The sequence below is a fragment of the Cololabis saira genome, chromosome 1 (assembly GCF_033807715.1).
Source record: "Cololabis saira isolate AMF1-May2022 chromosome 1, fColSai1.1, whole genome shotgun sequence".
In the NCBI taxonomy this organism is placed as follows: domain Eukaryota; kingdom Metazoa; phylum Chordata; class Actinopteri; order Beloniformes; family Belonidae; genus Cololabis; species Cololabis saira.
The window spans coordinates 10,697,375-10,718,722 of record NC_084587.1 but is presented as its reverse complement, the minus strand read 5'-3'; the positions used below and the strand labels follow the sequence as shown (position 1 = coordinate 10,718,722).

The window sequence follows — 21,348 nt, the reverse complement described above, 5'->3', positions numbered from 1 at the left end:
AATGTCGAGGAAAAAAGTTTAAATGTTTAGAAAAAAGTCAAAATGTTGAGAAAAAAGTCAAAATGTTGAGAAAAAAATCGAAATGTTGTGGAAAAAGTCAAAATTTTGAGAAAAAGTTGAAATGTTGAGAAAAAAGTCGAAATGTCGAAAAAAATGTCAAAATGTTGAGAAAAAAGTCAAAATGTTGTGGAAAAAGTCAACATTTCGAGAAAAAAGTCAAAATGTCGAGGTTAAAAAGGAAAGGAAAAAGGAAGAAAAAAAGAGAAAAAAGGAAGAAAAAGAAGAAAAAAAAGGAGAAAAAAAGGAAGAAAAAGAAGAAAAAAGAAAAAAAAAGTAGAAAAAAAGAGAAAAAAAGGAGAAAAAAGAGAAAAAAAGGAGACAAAAAGGAAAACATTTTAAAAAAGAAGAAAAAAAAGGGAAAAAAAAGGTCAAACATTTTTTCCAAGGTTCCAGGGAGCCACTAGGGCGGCTCCAGAGCCGCGGGTTGCTGACCGGGAACCTGCCGGGAACCTGTGTAGTCAGTGCGTCCTCCATGACGGCAGGTGGCGCTGATACGAATCTTCAAACAAGTGCGAAAAGAAGAAGACACAGCAAAGGAATCAGGAAACCAAATTTGATGCATTTTTTGCACCGGTAGATCCGTGTTCGCACAAATACATCACAGATAAATTAAATTATAATCTAAATATGTCTAAAAGACATCGCCTGGACCTGGGTGACGACTACTCTTCCAACAAGAAGCGGTCTGACGGGTAGGAGAAGCTGCTCGTCTGTGTAAACAGATACAGGCTAACTGTTAGCCGCTGCTGCTAGTGTCGCTAGCTGACCAGAGCCGGGACAAAACCCTCCTTTACTCACTGATATCAACACTGGCGTAAAAACCAGAGTCCCTCAGCTTGATTTCTGTCAGATCTAGCGTCGTCACCAGTATCAACACAGAGCTGCAGGGGGGGTTTATTAATAAAAACACGCGGAGCAGTAATCAGTGCATGCAGCACTCAGGCACGTGTGGCTAACAGCACTTAGCTCGCTGCTAACAACGCTTTAGGGAGATCCACAGTTTACCCCGGAGGATACGCTGAATTCAGTCTCTAAGTGCTATAATGTGTTAGTTTACACAATCAAAGGCCGGTTAAAAGTTGTGTGTTTGTTGCTTGTAACAGAGCCAGGGTTAAACACCGGTCCGGCTCAGTGGAGTCTGATACAATAACAGCAGGTGTTTTCAGTGTAATAATGTAGTAAATACATGATTGATTGAAGTTTTTATTTACGGGTCATGTACATGAAGTGCCCAGCCTGAGTGGGCTTACAAGACACAAAAGAAAAAGGAACATAAATCAAACCATCAAATGAATTATTTATTAAATTAAGGGCATTTAAATTCATGGATTTAGTGGAATACAACATAGCATTGATAATGTACAAAGTGTTCAACAGATTGTTACCTAGTAAAATTGTAAGCATGTTTAAAATAAGGGTAAGTAGATATGAGCTTCGGGAGAAACATATTTTAATATGTTTTGTATGTTGCGATCTGAATAAGTTGATCATGTGAGAAGGGTAGGCGTAAATAAGCAATAGCTTCAGCCTATTCCTTTTCGGTTAGGTCTCTTTTTTTTTTATGTGAACTAATGCTTTCAGTTGGTGTCTACATTATGAATGACCTGACCGAAATAAATATATTTTCATTCATAAATATATTTTCATTCATTCATTCAAAATAGACTTTATTGTCATTGTGCTCAGGTTACAACGAGATTGGTTGGGATGTTCCCACCAAAGTGCAAAGGAAGCAAAAATAAGAGGAATAAATAAATATGAAAAGCACAGTAGAAAAACATAAAAGCAATACAAACAATGTCTGGTAAAGTGCAACAGACTGTGACCTAGACATCACTCCAACATCATTCAAAAAAATACACCTGTTATGTTTTGTTGTGTATTATTTAGCAATCCAATGGCCCAGGGATAGTAGGTATTTTTGAGTCTGTTTGTCTGCTGAAGAAGAATGAAAGCCAGACAACAGACCCTGTACCAATTAAACATACAGGACTGTCTCAGAAAATTAGAATATTGTGATAAAGTTCTTTATTTTCTGTAATGCAATTTAAAAAAAAAAAAAAAAAAAAAAAAGTCATACATTCTGGATTCATTACAAATCAACTGAAATATTGCAAGCCTTTTATTATTTTAATATTGCTGATCATGGCTTACAGCTTAAGAAAACTCAAATATCCTATCTCAAAAAATTTGAATATTCTGGGAATCTTAATCTTAAACTGTAAACCATAATCAGCAATATTAAAATAATAAAAGGCTTGCAATATTTCAGTTGATTTGTAATGAATCCAGAATGTATGACTTTTTTTTTTTTTTTTTTTTTTTTAAAGTCAATTTTTTGAGATAGGATATTTGAGTTTTCTTAAGCTGTAAGCCATGATCAGCAATATTAAAATAATAAAAGGCTTGCAATATTTCAGTTGATTTGTAATGAATCCAGAATGTATGACATTTCTGTTTTCCTAATTGCATTACAGAAAATAACAATATTCTAATTTTCTGAGACAGTCCTGTATAAATGATCCTGACGCTTTATCCAGGCTTCAGAAACAAAATGAGCCACCTTAAAAACATTGAAGTTAAACAACCCGTCTATTCTATCATCATCAGAGCACCAGAACATTTCTGGGTTTTTAACAGACATTTCAGTAAATAATGGAGTTCTCAGTCCATCATACAGAGGGCAATATAACAGAAAATGTGATTCACTTTCCACTTCGTTAAGTTCACATAATTCACACAACTTTTCATCTTCGGGAATGTTTTTAAATCTGCCGACTTCAAGATTCAAGGGAAGGATTCCTGTTCTCAGCTGAGCCATTAAAGACTTTTGACTTCTTGTTAGGTTTGCTTTAACATAAGGTTCAGGGCCATGCTTGATTTGGATGTATGTTTGTAATTTGGGCTTAAACAAAATACCATTTAACCATTTTGTCTCAAATAAAGCAAATAACTTATCACTAATTGAAGTTATTGAACAGGTTCAGTTATTACTATACATATACTGTAATCCAACCTCTTCAAATAATGCAAATATTTCTTTAGCCCATGGCGAGCCATTTAACTTACTCTAAATAAAAACGTTCTTATTGACCCTGTCTTCTGGCATATTAAGTAAACGATTCCACAATCTAATGATCTCACATTTACGTCTTATGGAACCAGGAAGCCAACCCATGTCGCCTTGAACGGCCAGAATCGGAGCAAATTTATGAACACCCAAAAAACAGCGAGCAGCTCGGTTCTCTATAGAATCTGCAATCTTAGACTCCTTATATCCCCAGAACCCCGAAGCATAATTTAATACGGGGGAGACATAGGCATCATACGTTTGCTTTTCCTAGTTGTTCCTAATAAATGCACAACTGAATGATCTCGTATCATACTTGATGTGTCTGCGCTACATGAACTGTTGTGCAATTACATACTGTAGTTACCCCTATACATACGATCATCTCCAATACTGTATTATAATGTGAAGCATCACAAGTGCAATATACTCATATTTATTGGTGTCTTTATACTGTACATACTCAAAGCCACATCATCAAAGCATGTTCGAATATTTAGATACGTGTTTATTCTTTCAAATTTTTTTATTATTTACCGTAGATATTTGGTTTACTTTTGGCATTCTTATTTTACCCTCTCTACACTTGTTTTTTGCTGTTGCAAAAATGCAATTTCCCCACTGTATAAAGCTTCTTTGCTCTTCTTGTAGTAAAATAATACTGCTATTTTATAACTTTTCTCAACAGATAACATTGCCAAGTTCATTTGTCAGTCATTTTTTTAAAAAAAAGTACAAACAGCATGATTACATCACATGATTTTATATATATATATATATATATATATATATATTTCTTTCTGTGTGCTCCTCACACATTGTTTTGGTCATGTCGTCGTCCATAACAGTGTGATATCATGAAGGTTCCCTTGCCGTTAACCAACCACACACCTGCCATCACTTCTGTTTTTTTTTTGTGGCTCTGAAAATATGATTCTGTGTCTTTACTTGTGAGTCTGGTGATGTGCGCAGATTCCAGCTTCCCCATCTTGAAATGCAGCTGTGGACAAGAGTTCTTTTGTCTTTCTTGGGTGCCTGCTATGAACTACAAGGTCACTTAACCAAAACCTGCAGATGGTGCAGATTGTTAATGTGCTGCCAAACTAAGCACATAAAAGTTGGATAGCAGGACGACGACAGCCAGCTCTTGCTGCTGTAAACTGGGATAGAGACTGAAGATGCAATTTAATATATTGCTAAGTTCATAATTTGTTATAAAATAAATAAGTTGCATATATTTCCATCCTCAAACACATATTTTGGTATTATTTTGTAATCAAAGTCATAGAAAATCTGCACTGTTTGTTTAGAAAGTCAACATTTGACTTCATAATGATTGAAGTAATAATCAAAGAGTTTATATTGTGCTGTTCTTATGCTCACAGGAGAGACAGGGACCGTGACCGGGATCGCGAGGACCGCTCCAGGGACAGGGATCGAGACAGGGACCGGGACAGGGACAGAGACCGGGAGAGAGACCTAAAGCCTCCTGCACTCCCCTCCAACAGTACGACAGCTGTGTCAGGCTTGCCACCCCTCAAGCCTGTCCACCAGCAGATCAATCCTTTTACCAACTTGCCGCACACGCCGCGCTATTATGACATCCTTAAGAAACGGTTACAACTCCCAGTGTGGGAGTACAAGGAAAGTTTCACCGATATCATCACACGTCATCAGAGCTTTGTTCTTGTAGGAGAGACGGGCTCCGGGAAAACAACACAGGTATGAACTGGCTTTTCTTTCATGGTGAAAGCTTGTGTAATAATCAGGAAATACAAATAATGTGCAGTATGACACCACAGTAGGGCTGAAACGATTCCTCGAATAATTCAAGTAATTCGATTAAAAAATTGATCGAGGAATTTTCTCTGCCTCGAGGAATTGTTTAATTTTGCAGCTCAAAGCAGGTATTTCGCCCGGACTACCGGTACGTTTAATACGGCACAGCGCGCTGATGGTACAGCGCACTGACGCCGCGCAGGTAAAGGAAGAAGAAAGAGGCGGCGGATATGTTTGGTTTTAGTAACATGCCATGCTCAGGCAGTCTGCAATGGCCCAGACGGGAGACACATGTAGCTCAGTGCTTAACTTTTATTTTTAATCCACTCTATTTTCTTCTGGTCCGTTCTCCTATATGTTCCCCCTCTAACCCGGTACATACATAGGTTCCTCTAAACATCTGTTCCCGCTACAGTTTTAACTAAAAGAAAAGGCAGAAAATGTCAGAAAAATAAAAACGTAATAAAGCTAGCTGGGTAGTTTTCAATTTTAGCTCTGTAGTCATTCGTGGATAAAACAAGCAGCACTGGAGCCTAATGTGCTCCAATACAACAGGTCTCAGAATTATATTTTGAACACTGCCAAAACTCAAAATCTTATAAAGACTTTAACTTAAAACTTAACTAGAACTTAAAATGTGTTTGACACAAATGAAAGTTCAATTGAAACGCGTGGGAAAAACACCTAACCTTTTACGTTATGTGTGTTATCAGGTGTAATGGCATTTTTAGGTTAGAAATAAGAAAATTTCTTGGTAAGATCCATAGTTTTTTGAGTGAAGGCAGTGAATTTGGTCAACTGGTGTAAGTTCAGGGTTTTTAAATGCACAGCCATGAACCTACTGGATTATATAATTTAGTCTTAGTAATATCAATTAACATCTTATGTATATTTATAATTGCTCTTTAACTAAACAAAAATATGTTTTATCTGATTAATCGATGGAATTTTCAGTAGAATACTCGATTACTAAAATATTCGATAGCTGCAGCACTACACCACAGTGTGTCGTATCTTTAAAATACATAACTGTGTTATATGCGTCTGGAATTGTGTCAATAGAAATTGACAGAACCCTCTGCCTCCATCCCCAGATCCCCCAGTGGTGTGTGGACATGGTGAGGGGGTTACCCGGACCCAAGCGAGCGGTAGCTTGTACTCAGCCAAGGAGAGTGGCTGCCATGAGCGTGGCTCAGAGGGTAGCAGACGAAATGGATGTCATGCTTGGTCAGGAAGTCGGATACTCCATTAGGTTTGAGGACTGCAGCTCTGCCAAGACTATATTAAAGTAAGTGGTGCTGCGTGTCATCGTTGGATATTACTGCATTCTCTTTAATTTGCAGAGCAAGTAGCCTAATTTTGAATGACAATGTTGGAGCCTAACGAAGCATGACTTTTATTTCTTGAGGTACATGACAGATGGTATGTTATTGAGAGAAGCTATGAACGACCCGTTACTGGAGAGATATGGTGTGATCATTCTCGACGAGGCCCACGAGCGAACGCTTGCTACAGATATCTTGATGGGAGTGCTGAAAGAAGTGGTCCGGCAAAGACCTGATCTCAAGGTATCTTTCTTTATGTTGTCTTCTTTCTTGATGCCCAATTTTAACCTTGCTAGCAAAGCAGGTCTTCTGAAACCTCCATTTATTTATTTTCTCCCAGTCAGCTTCATTTGTGCAGTCATTCATATTCAGTTGGATTTTATGTATACAAATGCTTGTGTACACAAACACGGAGTGGTCTATTTCTAGATGTTCAGCGACTGACAGGTGCTGTAACTAGTTGCAGTTTTGAGAAAAAAGATGTACAAATTATTTATAGTAAATGTTTATCATGAAGATTCAGGTAACTTAATAAATTAAAGAAAAAAAATGCATCCCCTGTTTCTTGTACAGAAAATCTGCAAATAAAAAAAAGAAAAAGTTTGCACAATGGTTACAATAATTTGCTGGTTGCTTCTTGTATAATAACTAGGGAACATATTATTTATATTATTCATATCACGGTCCGTGTGAATACTTGATTCTGATTGGCTGGCAGGTGTAGGTTATAAGTTATAACGTACACCTAGAAAACAAGTTTGGTCAAATTGCCTGATAACTTTAATATCATTGCGCTGGATCAACTGCCAGGTGGTAACCACGGCAACGGAGATTCAGAGAAGAAGAGCCGGCTACCGCAGGGCGGCGACATGAGTGATTTTGTCATTTCTTTTAATTTATTTGGTGAATTTAACAATTTTGATGACTGGGATGCAGAAGAGGAGAGAAAAGAAAATAGCTGAGCGGACTAGAATATCCCCCGTTACCAAGGAAACTGGGTTATGGCTTGTTAAAAAAATGTGTAACTTACCAGGTTACAACGGCTGCAGACGAGAGATTAAATAGTCCACTCAGCTGCCCTGCTGTGGCTTGTTATAAAACTAATGATTTCAACTGAAAACACATTAAAGCATGAATAACTTATTTAATATTTATGGTTTTTGGTAAGTGACCGTGGTATAAGCGGGATAATGCCCGACGAGGTGTAGGGGGCTGCTGTTCAACTTCATCAAATGCGTTTTTTCTTTTTCTTTTAAGAGACTTCATGTGGTCACAACAAAGTAACCTAAAAAAACATGATTGTCTTTTTGAGTTTCTTCTCATCTTCAAAACTACTTCAGAAAGTTAACAATGAGCTTCATGCATCACAGTTTCTTGACAAAATGTATATAGTAATGATTTCTAGTGATGCACCGAAATTAAAATTTGTGGCCGAAACCGAAAATGATAATAAACACTTGGCCGAATACCGAATAATACCGAACAATGGTTCTTTGCAGTTTTTCATTTATTTTGCCAATTTTTTCACCATTGCATAAATCAAATAAATGTGCAGTGAAATAGTCACAATTTGTCACAATTTGTCTTACTGTACTTATTGTATTTTTTCTCATAGTCCTTTTTCATTTTCTCCTGTTCAAATCCAGTTAATCGGGTCGCGGTGGGGCGGGGCTGATCTCCGCAATTTCAAGCTTTGTATAATAATTGTAAAAATCTGTGTTATGGAGGATCTCATCATATCAGAATGTGAGGGTTCGCACATCGGTAGTACGGGCCCTTTTCTCTGAGCTCTCTCCCTTTTCTCTGCGCTGTGCGTCCCGTGACCGTCTCCATCACCAAGCGTTTTCCCAAATCCAACTCAGCCCGGATCATTTCTCGTGTCCTCTGCTTTTTCTCCACATCCAAGTAACGATCTGACATGCTGACATGTTTTCTGAATTTATCACCGCTCACCCCTCACTCCACGCTGTTCGCTGTTTGATTGCGTCATCTAAACACGCCATTATTAATAAACACCGAAAGTGGTTTTTTTTGCTATTTTCGGCCGAACAATTTCGGTTACCGAACATTCGGTGCATCACTAAGGATTTCTGATAGGAGAGACGTGTTAAATTTACAGGTCTGAGTCAAAATTCACTGTTGAAAGTCGACGGTGAAACACTCACGATGCTGATATAGTGTGATGTGTACAACGATGCTTTCCTGCACAGGTGATCGTCATGAGTGCCACGCTGGATGCCGGAAAGTTCCAAGTGTATTTTGACAGCTGCCCTCTGCTGACTATTCCTGGGCGCACACATCCTGTAGAAATCTTTTACACCCCTGAGCCAGAGCGCGACTATCTCGAGGCAGCAATCCGCACCGTCATCCAGATTCATATGTGCGAGGAAGACGAAGGTGACTGCCTCATGTTCCTCACAGGTCAAGAGGTAAAACTTGCTTCACTCTGCCATTATTTTTGAAAACAGCGGTGTCAATTTCCCGAAGAAACAACATTAATCAAATATATTCATTTATTTTTCTCCCTAGGAAATTGATGAAGCCTGCAAGCGAATCAAACGTGAGGTGGATGACCTTGGCCCTGAGGTCGGAGACATCAAAATCATTCCACTGTATTCTACATTGCCCCCACAGCAGCAGCAAAGGATCTTTGAGCCGCCTCCTCCAAGGAAGGCCAATGGTGCAATTGGAAGAAAGGTTTGTTTTAAGTTTATTTTTTAAAAAAAAACATCCACTCTTTGACATTTCAGCTGATCATTCTGGATGTTTGACAGTTTGTTGCTTCTTTCTTAGGTTGTGGTGTCGACAAACATTGCTGAGACTTCTCTAACAATCGACGGTGTGGTGTTTGTCATTGATCCTGGATTTGCCAAACAGAAGGTGAGGAAAGACCAAGGGATAATCCCAATACACCCCCTACTTTCTACCACTAGCCCTTACTCACTACCACTTCACCCTAAAAATGAGTAGGGCCCTTGTAATCTTTGGGATTGGGACACCACTCGTTACGTCACTGCGTGGTCACGTTTGGGTACGTAAGCGACTGCGTAGTTACGTTTGCACATACGTCACACCATATCAGGAAGCCCAGAGCTAAAAGCTGTTTTAATTTCCGCTGTAGCGCTGTTAATATGCCACTTTATTAAGTTTTAATATTTTTTCAGGCGTAAAAGTAACCGTTAAGATCCCCAACCTGGGCTCAGTTTATCCAAATAACGCCTGTTAAGAAATTTGCTCCGAAGTTTTCGGGATGAGAAGAGCCTGCCGGCTCGGGAGCTGATTAATGGTTCCGCGTTAAATCGACGCAGAGCCTACGGCGTAGGGTACGGCGTAGGGTACGGCGTAGGGTACGGCGTAGGGTACGGCGTAGGGTACGGCGTAGGGTACGGCGTAGGGTACGGCGTAGGGCACGGCAAGCGTCGCCGCGTAACCTACGCCGTAGGCTCTGCGTTGGTGTAACGGGGAACCATAAATCAGCATTTATTCTGGCGAGGTTTGAAAAAGACTTCGCAAACAACGGGCAAGCGAGTGATTATATACATTCACTGAGTGAATATTACAGTAAAATATATATTTCTCGCTAGAAATGTAATCAAAACGCATTTTTATGCAGAAACTAACTCAAAATATTGATTTTATTCACAAAAAAATAAGAAATGTCCGCCATGTTTTTTTTTTTGATTCAATCTGCAAATGATGACGTAAAGCATTCTGGGAAATTTTTCTAGCTAGTCAGCATCTGAAAACCCTCGCTCTTTAGGGCTAGATTCATAGCCACTACCCCTCGTTTAAGCAACTACCCCTAGATGAAAAGAGGAATTGGGACACCACTACCCTCACGGGAACGCACAAAATTTAGGGGTAGTGCTGAAAAGTAGGGGTAGTGGGGGGATTGGGACTGGGCCCAACTCAACCTCTTTTGTCTGCTTTGTATCACCTTGCTTGCTAAAGGCTCATTCATGCTCGACGCAGAAGATGGATGTGCAGACAGATCGACCGGTTCATCCGTCGTTTACGCGCGTAATTTGGTCCGTTTTCAGGGCCCTTGCAGATCCGTCGCTTGACCCTGCAAACAGAGCAATAACACCGGAAACCGTCGGGGCAGCATTGAACAGTATAGCTAACATGCGACCAGCATAAGGAACAAACCATAGAAGAGGAGGGAGCAGAAGAAGAGAACAGCTGTAGACATTGATGCAACTTTTGAAGAGAGTGTGAGTTTGTTTGCATCACGTCGCCTAGGGGCGGGGACAAGCAGCTTAAAATAAAAGTAGCTGAGAGGAGATCACTCGTTATTTGGGAGAGAGTCCAAAGATGGCGAAATACAAATGGAGGTTTATCCGGGACTAATTTGTACGTGCAAACACCAAAGTGATGAGCAAAAGGAGTTGTGATGCAGCTGATGGGTCTCCAGAGCTGTTTAATTTGGTGTTTCCCTAATATATTTCTTTTCTGTGCACTGTTAATAAAAAAACATTTATAGAAAACCGTATGCACCTTTTCGTTACTCCCTAGACCAGGGGTCGGCAACCCGTGGCTCTAGAGCCGCATGCGGCTCTATAGCGCCGTCCTAGTGGCTTTTTTAAAAATGTTTGACCTTTTTTTCTTTCCTTTTTTTCTTCTTTTTTCCTTTTTTCTCTTTTTTCTTTTTTCTCTTTTTTTTCTTTTTTTCCTTTTTTTCTTTTTTCTTTTTTTCCTTTTTTTCTTCCTTTTTCCTTTCCTTTTTAATCTCTTTTCCTCGACATTTTAACTTTTTTCTCGAAATTTCGACTCTTTTCTCGACATTTCGACTTTTTTCCTCGACATTTCCACTTTTTTTTTTGAGATTTCCACTTTTTTTCTCGACATTTCCACTTTTTTTCTCGAAGTGCATAATGAAAAAAAAATGTTCCCCCAGTTATAACTAATATAAATACATGCAGCATGTGTTGCCTTCATTCTAAGGATTATACAAGACTTTTAATTTTTTGCGGCTCCAGACATTTGTTTTTGGTCCAATATGACTCTTTCAACATTTTGGGTTGCCGACCCCTGCGCTAGACTGTAGAAGTAAAATACCCGACCAAAGAGGAACTTAAAAAAACATCTTGAAAAAAAAATGGTCTCATGAAACTACTGCCAACCTTTCTGGGAAAGTCAGCTCAAAGGACCAAAATCCCTAATTACTTGCAATGATTAAATGCTGCTGTTCTGCACTGTGAATGGAGGATAATCAAGAGATTTGATGCTCCCAAAATATTTAACCTCTGCCAAAAACAAATAAACAAAAAAAAGCAATAATTGTAATTGCTTTGGAAACAATCAGTCAATGGAGGTATACTCTATTGATCTCTGAACTTGGCACTGCCCACTAGTGGATTAATTGAGTTAACAACCAAGTCAATAAAAGATGCTTGGAAGTAAGAGTGTGGCGACTATGGGAACCCTTGACACAGACGTAACTCTTTACATAAGAAAAGGAGCATGAATGAGCCTTTAGTCTTTGATGTCTGAAAGGTGGTTCTCATCTTTATTGTTTCTTTGCAGTTGCCTTTTTTTTTTTGTCACAACTTGGAAACATAAAGGGCTGACGTGATTTCAAATGTGTGTCCAGGTGTACAACCCTCGTATCAGAGTGGAGTCTTTGCTGGTGACGGCCATCAGTAAAGCCTCTGCCCAGCAGAGGGCAGGACGAGCTGGCAGAACACGCCCGGGGAAGTGTTTTCGTCTCTACACGGAGAAGGCCTACAAAACGGAGATGCAGGCAAGTGACCACAGAAGCAGAGTTCTTATGTCCTTAGATAAAAGCAGAAAATGCTGTTCAAGCTATGTTTAACTTTCCAACCAGCTGCACAAAGTAATAGGATGGGCATTTTTAAGTATTTCATCTATTTTGTTTCATGTAAGCTCAGCTGGGGCCAAGAAAAGGAGAGAAAAGCATAAATGTGACTTGGTCACATCAATTTCATTATTGTACTGAAATAGGTTTGTCAAAATGACAAGTGGTGATCATTTTTAAGCAAGTTGAAAAATGTTAGTTTTTCCCTGTTATGGTTGAAAAGAAAGTAAAAATAAAGTAATTTTATCTAAAACAAAAAAAAACAGACATGGACTGTGCCTCACAAGTCTGGCTGTAACCAAGTAAAGACTAAATTTAACACAGACAAATAAACAATGGTCGACGGAGACGATGGGCTGTAATCTGATATCTACCTATTATTAAATAATACAATGCAGTTAAGCAGCCTGTAATATTTACTGGAGCAAAAAACTAAATGTGGCAGCTTGCTGCTATTTGCATCTAACAAGAGTCAGAGGACTAAGCCATTCCAAGGTCAGGTCCACTCTTCATCTTAACTTGCATGAACCTTGTGGTTCCTTCAGATATCTGCAGATGTTTAATAGGGGTGGGTTAAAAATATTGATATTTTATCGGTATAGGAACGATTATCGATACATAAATCCAAGTATCGATTTAAAGGGGACATATTATGAAAAACACGTTTTTTCTTGTTTTAACATATATAAAGTGGTCTCCCCTCACCCTGCCAGCAGAGGGGAGACGAAATCCCATGAATTTCTGCAAGGTCTGTGACCCCCGCCCGACAGAATCCCCCAGTGTCACGTGATTTTTTTTTTTTGAGCCGATTAGAATCTGCTCCCGTCGTGAGTCACGAAAAGAGCAGATTTCCATAGGCCGGCCTCCGCTGCTGAAACCACGCCCACAACTCTCTCCGCCGGCTGGAGCTTCAGCCATTGTTTAGAAGCGGTGGCTGTTTCCACAGCGAGGGGACCGTTAAGATGAGGTTTTGCACCGACACTTACCTTACTTACTTACTACAGAACTATAGGTAATCCACCATCTGTTCTCCAAGCTATTTATTAAATAAATGGTCTCTGCTCTTGACCACCGTTTGCTGCGTTACACCGACGCAGCCCTATGCCGTACCCTACAGCGATAACGCGGCAGCTCCGTGGCGGGACAAGGGGGCTCGTTAACCGAGAAGCAGACGCGCCTCCCGGGGAAGCTGCGCCCCTGTTTTTTTTTTATAGTAAATGGTGCAAATAAAAATAGACACTGATGCAAATAAATAACCTATATATGCCCGTACTCTTATTTAAAAGCAAGGTGCAAAATAAAACAAACATCCCCAAAAGCAGTGGTCCCGGAGTTGCTTCTTGGTTATAATGGTGGTCCCTGGGACAAAATCAGTTGAAAACCTCTGCGTTACGCAGCTTACATCCTAATCATTATTCTGTCATTGATACAAAGTGATTCATTGCAGCCAAAATGTGGCCCAAAAGTAACACTCAAATGTACTCTACCTATTAATTTTATGTTATCGATATTGTTATGATATTATGTCCTATTAAATACATTGTGCATTTTTTTGGCCTTCTCCAGGACAACACATACCCTGAGATTCTTCGGTCCAATTTAGGATCTGTTGTGCTGCAGCTGAAAAAGCTGGGTATTGATGACCTTGTGCACTTTGACTTCATGGATCCACCCGGTGAGTCGTCCTGGATCGGCTGTTTTGCGTAAAATAAATCGTCTTGCACTTGATAGACATGGCTTTCTTATCATCCCGGTGCTTTCCCCTCTTTCTGTCTATTTCCGCAGCTCCTGAGACACTAATGAGGGCTCTGGAGCTACTGAATTATCTGGCAGCTCTCAACGATGACGGTGACCTGACCGAGCTGGGCTCCATGATGGCAGAATTTCCTCTGGATCCTCAGCTGGCAAAGATGGTCATTGCGAGCTGCGAGTTTAACTGCTCCAATGAGATCCTCTCCATTACTGCCATGCTGTCAGGTAATGCCCAGTACTGGGCCGACATCTTCTAGGCCAGGTCTATCTGGTTTAAAAAAAAAAAGAATCCACATGAAATGTGGATGCCTCAAGTCTTCTTTTCCTCAAATGCTTTTACATCTGCCTCAATTTATCAGATTATGAGCAATCAAAGCATTTAATTGTGCAGTGACTGCTTGTTTTAAGCTTGACAAGCAGCGAGGTCTAGTGGCACGTGCAGGAAACTCCAGTGTCCTCAGAAAAACATATTGCAACGTATTTTATGGTTAAAACCTTTTTTTTTTCTTTTAAAGTGATGACAATATGCTTTTTTAGTTCACTTGTGATTTGAAAATTCATTGGATGCCCAGTATAAGTATAGATCAAATCATCTAATATGTTTGATACTATAGTATGTATAATAGTAGCATTTAAAAGATCAGATCCCAGATAGTAAAGTGTAATCGACACACTAATCCTTTAACCTTTGTAGATGCCCCTCAGTCAACATTCACTTAAATCAAAGCACCCGTGTTGACTTTTTCTTTTTTTTTTAATTAGTCTATTTATTTTGAACAGAGGTGGGTAGAGTAGCCAAAATTGTACTGAAGTAAAAGTACTGTTACTTCAGAATAATATGACTCAAGTAAAAGTAAAAAGTAGTCACCCAAATAATTGAGTAAAAGTAAAAAAAATACTTGGTGAAAAAACTACTCAAGTACTGAGTAACTGTTGAGTAATGTCTGATTTTTTTTTTTTTTTTTAACACAACCAAACAGACAAAAGTACAAAATCATCTTCAGGCAAATTAAATCAATGAAATAATAAAATAAATTAAAATTCATAAAAAATAAAAAATAGCTTAAATTGAAATAATCTTAAAGTAAATTCAAGTACTTTAATAAATAATAAAATAAATAAAATAACAGAATAAGAAAATAAATTAAGCACAAGTAGCACAAAGTTTCAAGCCTTTGTACTTTTCTTTTTTAACCAGGCAGAACTAGACCAAGCCCATGAACTCATAGAAACTCTGTGTGTTTGAGTCTGTGTAAATGTGACAAAACATGCAAAAACAAACATTTTTCCCAAAGAATCACCCAGTGATGTCATGAGATTGACACGTACGAGGATAAAAGGGATAAAAGAAAAGTAACAGCTCAACGTAGCCTAATGTAGCGGAGGAAGAGTAACAGTTTCTTCTTCACAAATCTACTCAAGTAAAAGTAAAAAGTATAGTGATTCAAAACTACTCTTAAAAGTAAAAAAAATCCCAAAACTTACTCAAGTAAATGTAACTTGTTACTACCCACCTCTGATTTTGAATAGTGAGTGAGCTTTTTGCAGATAATTATTTTAGTCATCAGAACATGTGGATAGGGCAGGCACCACTTTAATTATTTTGGATGCCTTTTAAAGCACCAGTTTTCTTTCTTTGAATTGATGTATTGCAAACTTTTAAGTGTGATTGTGCTGTACCGTTGTCATGTGTAGCCTGGGAGTGTTTTAAGCTTCCACGCTCCCGAAGGCCTAACTTCTGTATCAAAAGTAGAATCTCTGACTCTTGCAAAGTTCAAATATTGCTGGTTTTTCCTAACACTTTGTAGTTGTTTGAAAACTCTTGTTTTACAGATGTGGTTAAATGACCCCCCTTCTCTACGAGCTAATAGCCATTACAGTTGGAAATGACCATGAGAAAAGACTGCACCCCCACACTTCCCATTTGCTAGAGAGAGTGGTCCTGCCCTGTCCCAGCGCAGTGTCGAGTGCCCTAGCATCATAGGCTTTGCTCCATATTTCTGTGAATGTTTGACTCATCCCTATGGGCGGCTTTGTTGGGGCCCATACCAACCTTGTTTAGTCCCACAGTGCTTTGTCCGTCCCACGGAGGCTAAGAAGGCAGCAGACGAGTCCAAGATGAGGTTTGCTCACATTGACGGAGACCACTTGACGCTGCTCAATGTCTACCATGCCTTCAAACAAAGTAAGCATCCACCCAAGTTCTGCACCGCTTTTATTTTTAGATGGACTGTTAAAGCTGCAGAAAACACTTTGTGAAGCTGGAAAGCAAAATGAAGACATCATAAGTAGCTATAAACGATTAATTTATAAACCCAATAATTTTTTATTAAGTAATTGTTTGATAAGTTTCTGAAAACTGAGGATTAAAAAAAAAAAAGCTTAACAAAAATGCTGCCATCTTAATTTCCCAGCTTTTCTTTTTCATTTGGATAATCAGAAATGTTACATACAGGACTGGCTCAGAAAATTAAAATATTGCGATTTTCTGTAATGCAATTACAAAAACAAAAATGTCATACATTCTGCATTCATTACAAATCAACTGAAATATTGCAAGCCTTTTATTATTTTAATATTGCTGATCATGGCGTACAGCTTAAGAAAACTCAAATATCCTATCTCAAAATATTCGAATATTCTGGGAATCTTAATCTTAAACTGTAAGCCATAATCAGCAATATTAAAATAATAAAAGGCTTGCAATATTTCAGTTGATTTGTAATGAATCCAGAATGTATAACATTTTTGTTTTTTTAATTGCATTACAGAAAATAAAGAACTTTATCACAATATTCTAATTTTCTGAGACAGTCCTGTAGGATTATCTGTGAATGGCCCCATCACATATCTAGTTCCTTGTTGGCTTATTGGGTACTTGAGTAAAAAAGTGTTTTTCACATTTAGCCAGTCAGTGAAACAGCTGAGACTTAGGCCAGTGAGCAGCTGCATTTTAAAGGAGCAGTGTTTGCCTTTTGTTTGTTTTTTTTTATTTTATTTTCATAAGCATTCCCAAAGTATAATAAGACAAAAATAATGGAGGGACATTGGCTCAAACCTCAACTGTTTCATGTGTTACTGGAAAATGAGGCTGACCTCCATTAAGCCATAAGAACGTTATTTTAACAAGGGTTATACAGGACTGTCTCAGAAAATTTGAATATTGTGATTTTCTGTAATGCAATTACAAAAACAAAAATGTCATACATTCTGGATTCATTACAAATCAACTGAAATATTGCAAGCCTTTTATTATTTTAATATTGCTGATCATGGCTTACAGCTTAAGAAAACTCAAATATCCTATCTCAAAAAATTAGAATATTCTGGGAATCTTAATCTTAAGCTTTGCAATATTTCAGTTGGTTTTTAATGAATCCAGAATGTATGACATTTTTGTTTTTTTTAATTGCATTACAGAAAATAAAGAACTTTATCACAATATTCTAATTTTCTGAGACAGTCCTGTAAATACAGTTTAGTAGTAGTGATGGCCTGTGGCTCAGGTGACCTGTGACCATCCTCGCTTCACAGCTGATTGAGAGGTGATTTTGTGCTTCTTTCTTGGTCACTTGTGAATCTTGTGTGTTTGTGCCTCAGATCTAGGAAAAGGTGATGTTCTTGTTTGCATCTGCAGCTTTGCCAGCACTGTAGACATCAAGTTAATTGTTTTTTAGATGACTGTCTATGGTAGACTAACATGACAGCATGACCTGGCAGAGTTTGTGGGGGGGGGGGATTTAGTTTTTTTTTTTATGAGTTTGACACAACCTTTTGTTGCCTGTGGGGTTGGGCTTTTTTTGTTTATTTAATTTTGTAGTTTTTAGCTCACTTGACACACATTTTAATGGTAGTGAAGTGTTGGGTTTTTGTTTATTGCAGTTGGGAAACAGTCAGTATTGCATGCCCTTATGCCCTTGAAATAATATAGATACATATTAAGATGAATCTAGATCAGGGGTCGGCAACCCGCATGCGGCTCTTTAGCGCCGTCCTAGTGGCTCCCTGGAGCTTTTTCAAAAATGTTTGACCTTTTTGTTTCCTTTTTTTTCTTCTTTTTCCTTCTTTTTCTCTTTTTTTTCTTTTTTTTCCTTTTTTCTCTTTTTTCTTTTTTCCTTTTTTAATCTCGACATTTCGACTTTTTTCTCGAGATTGTACTTCAAATCTCGACATTTCGACTTTTTTTCTCGACATTTCGACTTTTTTCTCCACATTTCGACTTTTTTCCACATTTCGACGTTTTTCTCGACAGTTCGCCTTTCACCATTTGCCTTCATTCTAAGGCTTATACAATACTTCATTTTTTGCGGCTCCAGACACATTCGTTTTTTGTGTTTTTAATCCAATATGGCTCTTTCAACATTTTGGGTTGCCGACCCCTGATCTAGATTAAACTAGTAGACCCCTTATCATTTATGTATTATTCATATATTGTAAAAATATGGCACATCACTGGGTAGTTTTAGCATTGCTTTTAAGAATACCATGAAGTAGTGGGTACTTGTTCGGAAAGTGTGAAAACCTGCAACTTGTCCAGATGTTTCAATCGCTGTCATCTCTTTTTCCAGACCATGAAGCTAATCAGTGGTGCTATGACAACTTTGTCAACTACCGCTCACTGATGTCTGCTGACAACGTGCGTCAGCAGCTGTCCAGGATCATGGACCGCTTCAACCTGCCTCGGCGGAGCACAGAGTTCACAAGTAGAGATTACTACATCAACATCCGACGTGCTCTCTGCACCGGCTTCTTCATGCAGGTGAGCTGATTTAGGCCCTGTCCCAATACTCCCACTACCCCTACTTTTCAGCACTACCCCTAAATTTTGCGCGTTCCCGTGAGGGTAGTGGTGTCCCAATTCCTCTTTTCACCTAGGGGGAGTGGGGAAAACGAGGGCTAGGGGGCATCAATCTAGCCCTACAGAGCGAGGGATTTCAGATACACACTAGCTGAGCGAGGGCCAGAACAATTTCCCAGAATGCTTTTCGTCGTCATTTGTGGACTCCATCAAAAAAAAAAAAACATGGCGGAGATTTCTTATTTTTTAGTGAATAAAATCAATATTTTGAGTTAGTTTCTGCATAAAAATGCATTTTGATTACATTTCTAGCGAGAAATATATATTTTACTTTCATAATATTCACTCAGTGAATGTATATAATCACTCGCTTGCCCGTTGTTGCGAAGTCTTTTTCAAACCTCGCCAGAATAAAGGCTGATTTATGGTTCCGCGTTACACCAACGCAGAGCCTACGGCGTAGGTTACGCGGCGACGTACGCCGTACCCTACGCCGTACCCTACGCCGTACCCTACGCGTCGATTTAACGCGGAACCATACATCAGCTCTCGAGCCGGCAGGCTGGTCTCACCCAGAAATTTTTGGAGCAAATTTCTTAACAGGCGTAGTTACAACTGTTAGATTTAATCTATTAAACCAACATTTATCTTCCTAAATGATTTATTTCAGCCAGCGGTAATTCTCCACAGAGCTGCAGGTTTCTCCCCCGGGACGACGGCGCAGCAGCGATCACGTCTGTACTCCGGCTGCTGCTGCTCCGAAAACATCGGGTCAAATTTCTTAACAGGCGTTATTTGGATAAACTGAGCCCAGGTTGGGGATCTTAACGGTTACTTTTACGCCTGAAAAAATATTAAAACTTAATAAAGTGGCATATTAACAGCGCTACAGCGGAAATTAAAACAGCTTTTGGCTCTCGGCTTCCTGATATGGTGTGACGTATGTGCAAACGTAACTACGCAGTCGTTGACGTACCCGAACGTAAACCACGCAGTGACGTAGCACGCAAAATTTAGAGGTAGTGCTGAAAAGTGGGTGTATTGGGACTGGGCCCTGGGAAGATTACAAAGGCCCTAACATTTGTGGCTTCTTTTTAGGGCTAGTTGTAGAAAGTAGGGGGGGTATTGGGATTGGCTCTTAATGGCATCCGCTATGACGTCTTTGCAGCAGGAAAATTTCACCAGAGATGTTGCTAAAGCTGGAACCCGTTTCTTCTTACTCCTGCAGGTGGCTCACTTGGAGCGCACAGGCCATTACCTTACGGTCAAAGACAACCAGGTGGTCCAGCTGCACCCGTCTACAGTCCTGGACCACAAGCCCGAGTGGGTGCTCTACAATGAATTTGTCCTCACCACCAAGAACTACATCCGCACTTGCACAGATATCAAACCCGAATGGTACGTGTGCAGCCATGTGAAGTTAAATCACATTTAGGCTAAGTGGTTTTAGAGTATGCCGTCTCACTGACAAGATCACTCATGTTCTCCTCTCTTTGTTACAGGCTAGTGAAGATTGCACCCCAGTACTATGATATGAGCAACTTCCCACAATGTGAAGCTAAAAGACAGCTGGAGCGGATTATTGCCAAACTAGACAGCAAAGAGTACTCTCAGTACTGAACAATAGACAACAAGTGTCCTGGACAACAACTGCATATTAGAGTTTTAGATTTTTCTGTGTCATTGTTTAAAAGTTGGCATTTTGATTTTTTTTTTTTTTTTTTTTTTTTTTTTTTTTTCCCCACTCCTACCCCATCAAAGTCAATTCTGTAAGTAGATGTAACGTCAAATGAAATACCAACAGCTATGGTTAGTTCTGGCGACAGTGATTTATTTTTTTTTTTTTTTTTTTCCTTTTTTTCTTTTAAAGGAATATGAGAAACGTCAATTTAGATGTGCTTGAATTTCCTTTAGGAGACTGTGGAGCCATTACAAGGATCTGTGCTTGCTTTTTTCTTTAATAAAGGAACTTTGACTTCATTTTTGTGCAAAGTTTAATTGTTGGAAGTCTGTCATTCCAAAATGACTGTTGAGTTGATTTATTTTCCTTTTGTCTAAATTTGAAACTATGTTGTAAATTAGTCAATATTTCCTCTTTTACGTAAAAAAAAAAAAATTATGTACACTTAAAATGTTTAATTCTCAGTAGTTTGTTACATTTCAACTTGTCTTTGTATTACCTGTATTAACATGGAGCTCAGCTTATAATATCCAGTGTTCATGTTCAGACAAAATGGTTTTTTTTGTTAAAAAATTTTAAATACACATACTGTCTTTTTTTTTTTGAAGGATCCCTGCTTACAATCAAGACTTGATCCAACTGGTAGATGGTGTAAAAAAAAAAATAAAAATAAAGTTTTGACATCAAAGGGTTAGAAAAATCTGCCTCTATAACCCCTGAAAAGAAAAAAAAAACAGCCAGATTCTCAGAATAATCATAATATGAATAATAAATAATAATCTAATTATATATATATATATATATATATATATATATATATATAAATAAATAAATTCTGCCTCTATAACCCCTGAAAAGAAAAAACAAAACAGCAAGTTTCTCAAAATAATCTTAATCATTTTTTTCTTTTCTTTTTTAAATGTTTTTTTTTTCTTTTTTTTTTTGAAGGATCCCTGCTTACAATCAAGACTTGATCCAACTGGTAGATGGTGTGTAAAAAAGTTTTGACATCAGAGGGCTAGAAAAATCTGCCTCTATAACCCCTGAAAAGAAAAAGATTCTCAG

At 38.6% G+C, this 21,348-nt stretch overlaps 1 protein-coding gene across 1 annotated transcript; it reads left to right on the top strand.

The window, feature by feature from the left end:
* The first annotated feature begins 580 nt into the window (after positions 1-580).
* Positions 581-20,966, top strand: LOC133458350 (ATP-dependent RNA helicase DHX15). Its single transcript, XM_061738189.1, has 14 exons — positions 581-752; positions 4,516-4,852; positions 6,004-6,197; positions 6,318-6,477; positions 8,445-8,663; positions 8,764-8,931; positions 9,028-9,114; positions 11,828-11,977; positions 13,619-13,727; positions 13,838-14,029; positions 15,867-15,989; positions 18,373-18,563; positions 19,831-20,000; positions 20,105-20,966. The coding sequence occupies exons 1-14, from the start codon at positions 688-690 to the stop codon at positions 20,220-20,222; spliced, it is 2,283 nt and encodes a 760-aa protein (XP_061594173.1). The 5' UTR covers positions 581-687; the 3' UTR covers positions 20,223-20,966.
* The last annotated feature ends 382 nt before the right edge of the window (positions 20,967-21,348 follow it).

Excerpts from the sequence above, each read along its gene's own strand:
- LOC133458350 (XM_061738189.1), top strand. The coding sequence starts at position 688 with ATGTCTAAAAGACATCGCCTGGACCTGGGTGACGACTACTCTTCCAAC. Across the intron at positions 11,978-13,618 it reads CCTACAAAACGGAGATGCAG|GACAACACATACCCTGAGAT; the intron begins GCAAGTGACCAC and ends GGCCTTCTCCAG. Across the intron at positions 14,030-15,866 it reads CATTACTGCCATGCTGTCAG|TCCCACAGTGCTTTGTCCGT; the intron begins GTAATGCCCAGT and ends AACCTTGTTTAG.